At 47.0% G+C, this 6984-nt stretch overlaps 2 protein-coding genes across 2 annotated transcripts; both read left to right on the forward strand.

The window, feature by feature from the left end:
• Positions 1–959: 959 nt before the first annotated feature.
• Positions 960–2675, forward strand: LOC120906393 (glyoxalase domain-containing protein 4). Its single transcript, XM_040318017.1, has 3 exons — positions 960–1422; positions 1556–1605; positions 1681–2675. The coding sequence occupies exons 1-3, from the start codon at positions 1333–1335 to the stop codon at positions 2423–2425; spliced, it is 885 nt and encodes a 294-aa protein (XP_040173951.1). The 5' UTR covers positions 960–1332; the 3' UTR covers positions 2426–2675.
• Positions 2676–3412: 737 nt separating this feature from the next.
• LOC120906394 (keratin-associated protein 5-1-like) lies at positions 3413–4671 on the forward strand. The gene is made up of 2 exons (XM_040318018.1): positions 3413–4249; positions 4334–4671. The coding sequence occupies exons 1-2, from the start codon at positions 4225–4227 to the stop codon at positions 4582–4584; spliced, it is 276 nt and encodes a 91-aa protein (XP_040173952.1). The 5' UTR covers positions 3413–4224; the 3' UTR covers positions 4585–4671.
• Positions 4672–6984: the final 2313 nt, after the last annotated feature.

A 6984-nucleotide genomic window follows, 5' to 3' on the forward strand; every position in this document is an offset into this window, starting at 1 on the left:
GGCAAAAATCCAGAGTCGACTCCGATCCGAGTCCGATCATTTCGGCAACGACTCCAGAAGTCGTCGGAGTTGTCCAGAGTCGGGCGGAGTTGACCGGAATCGGTTGGGTTCGGAGTCGTCCGGAGACGTCCGGAGTCATCCAGAGTCGGCTTTCGAAACAAAGGACTGTATACGAAGTGCGCGCGCAAAGCGAAAGACAAAACAAACAAAAAACACAACGAAATGAAATGTCTGATCACAAGCACATTGCATCGGACGGCTCCTGTTGACTCCTACCGACTCCGATTCCAGTCGACTCCGATCGACTCTGGCCGATTCCGAATGACTCCGATTCCGGTCGACTCTGGACGAATCCGACTCCGGAAGACTTCGGCTCCTGGCGGAACTAATGGTTTCCATTTTGCTGGAGTCGGAATCGGACTAACAATAGTCGTAGTCAGATCGGAGTCGTGGATGCGCTTAAAAAAGTACACCGCTAGTGTCGACCTCGTTTGATGCATTTGTGGCGCTTCGTATCTGATCAGTAGTCATCCAGACACGCGGTAAGACTCATACCCCGTTCGGTTGGATGTACTTAAGCTGCTTGCTATATTTAAAGAATGATCAAAATGAGTCAGCGATAGTTTGGATGATAAAATCGGGATCTTTGATGAGTTCCAAAATTTGGTATTAGGGTGAAGTCACACACATACCTAAATACATTACATTTCCGCTACAGAAAACAAAAAGAAATGTAAAACAAACAATTGCGATTTCACTACATCTTAATAGTTTGACCAAAATAGGTCACCCGAAAACAAAACAAGAAGCGTTACCAGACGTTGTATCTACATCTGTCAAAAATGCTGCTCACGGCAGTCCAGCAGCGCCCTCGCCCTCATCCAAACAAACCCCCTTTCATCCCAACCCTTTCTGCCCCTGGTCCTATTTTCTGTCTAATCAACTGGGAACGCTCTCGAAACCGGGCCCGCCGCCAAGTGCCTTCAAGCCTCGGGCTATCTCACCAGCGCTTTAGTTTCTGTTTCGGCCCTCTCACACAAAAGCAAAGCAAAACAAAAAGTCATCCCGCATCCCCTCCCGTTAGCAATAGAGTAGTTTTTTGTTTTTCTTCTATAGCCCGCAACTAAGTAGTGGTGGGAGGTGATCACACAAAACAACCACCAAAGGCACGACAAACACGGGCACCACTCCAGCGTGCCAGTTGTACCAGTGCCGCCGTACGGAGATAAAGCATTGCACCAAACCTTACGGGTACATAAGCACCAGCGCAATCTCATCCCGAATCTCACAGTTTTCCCACGTGTCGGACGTGTCTGAGACCCGCTGCTCAAGATGATTGCCGCCCGGGCACTGCACTACGTCTTCAAGATTGGTAATCGCGCGAAGAACATCCAATTCTTCCGGGAGATACTGGGCATGAAGGTAAGCGGTGGAGGTGGTGTGTGTGTGTGTGTGTGTGTGTGTGTGTGTGTGTGTGTGTGTGTGTGTGTGTGTGTGTGTGTGTGTTTGGGTGTGGAAAATCCGATTTATGCTTTCGTTGCTGCTGCCGTTGTAGGTACTACGTCACGAGGAATTTACGCAAGGTTGTGATGCCGCCTGCAATGGGTAAGAGCTCTAGCAAGTGGAAGTTTCTAGAAAACCCTGTTGCTAACATTCTTCCTTTCATCCACTCCATTGCAGACCGTACGACAATCGGTGGAGCAAAACGATGATCGGGTACGGGCCGGAAGCGTCCCACTTCGTGATCGAGCTGACGTACAACTACGGCGTGCGGGAGTACGCACTGGGCAATGATTTCGCCGGGCTGACGATTAAGTCGCGCGACATCCTAGACCGTGCCCGGCGCCACGGCTACCCGGTCGCGGAGGAGGGCGCTCCGGGCGAACCGTCCGTGCTCCTGTCGCCCGACGGGTACCGGGTGCTGGTCGTGCCGGAGGAGGTGCCGGCCGGCGCCGACCCGGTACAGCGCGTCGCCCTGCACGTGACCGAACTGGCCCGCTCCCGGGCGTACTGGGCCGACACGCTCGCGATGGTCCCGGTGGCGGGGACGACCGACCCATCCCCCGACCGGCTCGCGCTTTCGTACGATCAGGGCAAGTTTGTGCTGGAGCTGCGGCAGCTGGCCGCCGGCACGCCGCTCGACCGCGCCAAAGCGTACGGGCGCATCGCGTTTGCGGTGCCGCACGCCACCCAGCCCCACATCGACGAGCTGATCCGGCAGGCGGGCGGCACCGTGCTGACGCCGCTCATCTCGCTCGACACGCCCGGCAAGGCGACGGTGCGCGTGATCATACTGGCCGATCCGGACGGGCACGAGATTTGCTTCGTGGACGAGGAGGGCTTCGGCGCCCTGTCCGCGCTCGATCCGGATAGCAATGCCGCGCTGGACAAGTACATCGCGAAGGACCCGTTCCAGGAGCAGTGAGCCCGCACATTCCGCATGGTTATGGCGTTGTTGCGCTAAACATGGGAGAACTTTTCATATAGAGAAAAAAAAGGAATTATTAATTTGTATTGCAGAGCGAGACAAAACACAAAGCAAGACACAAACGCGCACTGGTGAAGGGGATGGACGCGGAGCGTAGAAACTGTGTACTTAGTGGACAATAAATGAATCATCACCCTTTACACACCGACCTTTACATGCAGCCAACATGGTTAGTGTTGGGTTTGAAGAATTTTTCGTTGAGATTCGTTCACATGAATCTTCAGTGAGTGAGTGATTCGAATCTCGAGTCGGATCTTCTAATGTTCATGAATCTCTAAAGATTCACAAATCTTCAAATATTCACGAATCTTCAAAGAATCAAGAATCTCTAAATATTTACGAATTTCCTTAGATCCATGAATCCATAAGATCCATAAATCCATTAATTTGATATATCTCCAGGGATTCATGATTCATGGCCTGATCACTTAGGTTGTCACACCAAGAAGAAGGATAATAAAAAGCTCAAGCTTTACGATTTTTTAGCGCCTTATGAATCCCTTGAGATTAATGAATCCCTAGAGATTCGTTACAGGGTTTTCCACGAGCTCTCGTAGCCGTGGGACACTTGATGAACTCTTTCTAAGGTGAAATGAACTTAATGTAATGGGAATTGGACTCTATACCATCCTTGTTGGACAAATCCAATAGGAATTAAAAAAAAAAAACCTGTCGAAAAAGGGTGCCATAGAGTCCAATTTCCACCATATGAAGTTCACTTCCAGTAGGAAAGAGTCAAGGAAGTGTCCCACAACTATGGGAACCCCTGGAAAACCCTGTAATCTTTCGAGAATTACATTACATTGGAATTTTGGAGATACACGAATCTTTCTAGATTCATGAGTGTTTGAGATTGATGCTCGAGATTCAGATCCATTGAATCATTTCATAGAATCATTCAGATCCATTGAATCATTTCATAGAATCATTCAGATTCATGAATCTGAATCAGATTTACCCAACACTAGTTCAGACAGGTGTACTGTAAATGAATTGTTTTAACATTGCAAATTGCCCACACCCTCCCCCTCCGGTCATTAGACGACTAGAACGATCTGCCATACCAGCCCTTCACCCCTTTATGACGCTGGGAAGGTCATCAAGATCTCGCATCGAGTGTTTGTGCGCATCATTCCAACTCTCAGCAAAAAAAAAAAACCTAACGACAGACAGCGTGCATTTTTAGCCTGCGCTAGTTTCCTACTTTTTTTTTCAATCCTACGCCTCGGTGCGTGCGTGCGTGCCTTGCGTACATTGCGCTCTTTCGGTGCATCGAGGCTGCAGGCCGCACGCAGTGCCCGTTCGGTGGTGCATTGGTGCAGTTCAAATTTGCTCGCGTGTCAAGCCGGTCGTAAACTCCTCGGGATTATCTAACCTTCCATTTTTTTTTTGTGTGTCTGTGTGTGCACAAACGGAGGCTTTGTTGTTCCCCCCCAGCGTGTTGAAGGGAGCGAGAAAAAAAAACAATTTAAATAAACAGGATTTGGTGGGTTTTGATTTGGGTGATTCAGCGCGCAGGTGAAACGTTTGAAAGTGTATTCTTTTGCCACCCCCCCCCCCTTGCTCTTCCACCCCGCGCAAAAGGACGGTATCAATCAGCACCACTTCAAACGATAGCAAGCACGTGCAAACACAGGCCGCTCCAACGATCAACTCACGCTCCTCTGCCAAGAGTGCCAATCAACTTTCGCGCGGCCCGCTTATCTTCCCAAAAAAAAGATCCAATTGGCTGCATAATGCCCTGCAAAACGTGCGGCCAAGGTAAAGTCTGGTGCGCACCCGAAACCCTCCACACCGCTTTCAATGCACTGTCTGTGTTTGCTTTTCCTTCCTCCCTCCCCGTAGACTGCAAATGTTTGCGTATGATGAGCAAGCGTAGCTGCGGCACCCGGTCGTGCGATTCGGGCTGCACCTGCAGCTGCAACACCGCCACGCCGTGCCGGAGCACCCAGACGGGACCGGACGGGCAGCCGGAGGGAGCGGCCGGGCGGCAGCAGTCGGACGATGGCCAGTCGGGTGCCGGGTGCTGCTGCGCGACAGCCGACGGTGGCGAGGACGGTGCAAGCGCCGGCTGCGGAGATGCCTGCACGTGCTAAGAAGGGGACGAAGCGTGCCACCGAGCAGTGCCGCCGCACTCGCTAGAAAGCAAGTGGACGAATAAAATCGCGCGAAAGCTGGGCCAACTGTGGGTGTTTCTTTTGTTTCCCCTCTTCTTTGTTTCGTTTTCTCAGTGTCGGCGGCTTGTTAAAGTGTCTTTTTAGCGTTCGAATCTGCTTCAAACGCTTAGCGGCACCAATGAGCAGCTTTTAGGCAGCTTTGAGGCTGCACAAGCGACCCTTCGCAAACGGATCATATTTCAGCGACCAACTATCACATCTGTTCAGTGAATCAGACCATAAATCCTGTTCAAACAGTCCTTCCATCGCTCCCTTACGGTAAGAAAAGAATCCATCGCGGGTTTCAATTTTCGATTTTACGCTAATGTTTTCGAGGATCGCTATCATCGCATGTAACGTGGGAACTGGAGACTGTATGAAAAATGGGATCGTCTTAGGAAGTGGTAAGCGAGGTCGGTTTTGGTTGTTTCACTAATTTTGTTCAGCTTTCTATTGCTTTCATGAAGCATAGTTGAATTCGATCGAAAGAAATAGTTTTGTAGATTAAAAAATTGAATCATCGATATTGAAAGGGCGTTTTGTTAAATTTCGTCTTAATTAATCGAAAAAGATATAAAGCAATACAGGTAATACGGACTAATTCGTCTGAATAATGAAACCATAACAAATTAATCAGCCAATATTGTTACACAAAATATTGCTGCCTGTATTCTCATCATTAGTAGTTAGACAGCATCAAAGTTCCAGTGGTCATTTTAAAGAGCGCTTAAGCAGTCTCGTTATGTGACAGCGACGCAACATGATTTGTTTTGTGTACATGTTTGTGTGTACATTTCAAAATCCCAAAATGTTCATGCATTTTACGCGATGTTCTATCACAATCACATTATCGTTACCTTCGCATCACTCCAATCATTCACAATGTACGATATGGAAACGATTTTCTAGCAATTGCCCAGCCCTAAAGCAGCAATAGAAGCCTGTTGGTTGAGGCTGATTAGGATTCACGAATGTAAATTGATTTGATAAATGATTGAATGAATCTGAATATCGGCTAAAATGATTCATGAATCGCAGATTGTTGGATCTCTAAAAATGAAAAAAAATCTATAGATTCATGAATGCACAAAGATTAAAGAATCAATAAAGATTCATGAGTCTCTGAAGTTTTATGAATCTTTTGAGATTCTGAAATCTGATATAAAAAAATAGATTCATGAATCTGTATGGAGATTCTTGAATCTGTAGAGGATCATGAGCCTTTATGTAAAAAAACTTTTTAGATACGAATTCGAATCACATCGCTGGTAAATAAGAATGGCTTTCAACGAAAGTTATCAGAAAAGCAATACAGAATTTCATCTGTTTTAGAAGGGAGGTGTTATAATGATGTTATAATATTGGGTTGGGTATGCACAGAAAAATACTATCTCTTTCTCTATCTCTCTCTCTCTCTCTCTCTCTCTCTCTCTCTCTCTCTCTCTCTCTTTCTCACTCTCTCTCTATCCCAAATAGCCAGCTCGTACTTTATAGCTCATTTGGGGCTGTTTAACGAAAAATCGTTCCGATGTCGTACTGTGTGGCTGATTAAGAGATAGACGGTACTTTGCGGAACTATGGAGCTTTTTAACAGGCACATGGTACTCTCAGAAACCTGTAGCTGATTAGCCTGATGTGTATGGTTCACGATGGAACTTCAAGGCTTGTTAAGAAAGCGTTCCGAACTTGGTGGAACTTTATAGCTTTTTAATGCATGACATCGGTATGAGGTGGCCCTTGTCAAAGTGTCAAACATTGGTGCCGTCAATCATCTCGTTGCTGCTGCCCAAGCTAGTTAAGCTAATCGGAGGAGGAATGTTGAGTGAAGTGAATGTGATTGTACAGTAAATGACATTTTGTATAATTCATGAATATTAAGGATTTAAAAATATACACATGTACACGAACAAAACAAATCCTGTTGTTTATTTCATCGATGACGCTTGCTTGAAAATAAAACACAAAGAAAAATAATCCCCGGCACCGTAGCAAAATACGGACGTCACACGAGGCGTAAACTCAAAAAGTTTACGCTTGATTTGTATGGGAGAGCGTAAACTTCCTGTCAAAAGATTTCAGGGTTGTATGGCTGAAATCCAGTTTACACCAAAGTTTACGCATCGTGTGACGTCTGTATAAGGAAGCTGCTTAAGCGCTGTTTGAAAGACCCACCTGGAACTTTGATGCTGTTTATTTACTGCAAAAGGCGAATTCAATCAGCGATCTTTAGCATGCCAAAATTAGCTGCACAAGCGATTTTTACTATTTGGGATCTATCTCTCACACACACACACACATACACACACACACACACACACACACACACACACACACACACAC

This window comes from Anopheles arabiensis, chromosome X (genome assembly GCF_016920715.1).
Source record: "Anopheles arabiensis isolate DONGOLA chromosome X, AaraD3, whole genome shotgun sequence".
NCBI classification, from domain to species: Eukaryota; Metazoa; Arthropoda; class Insecta; order Diptera; family Culicidae; genus Anopheles; species Anopheles arabiensis.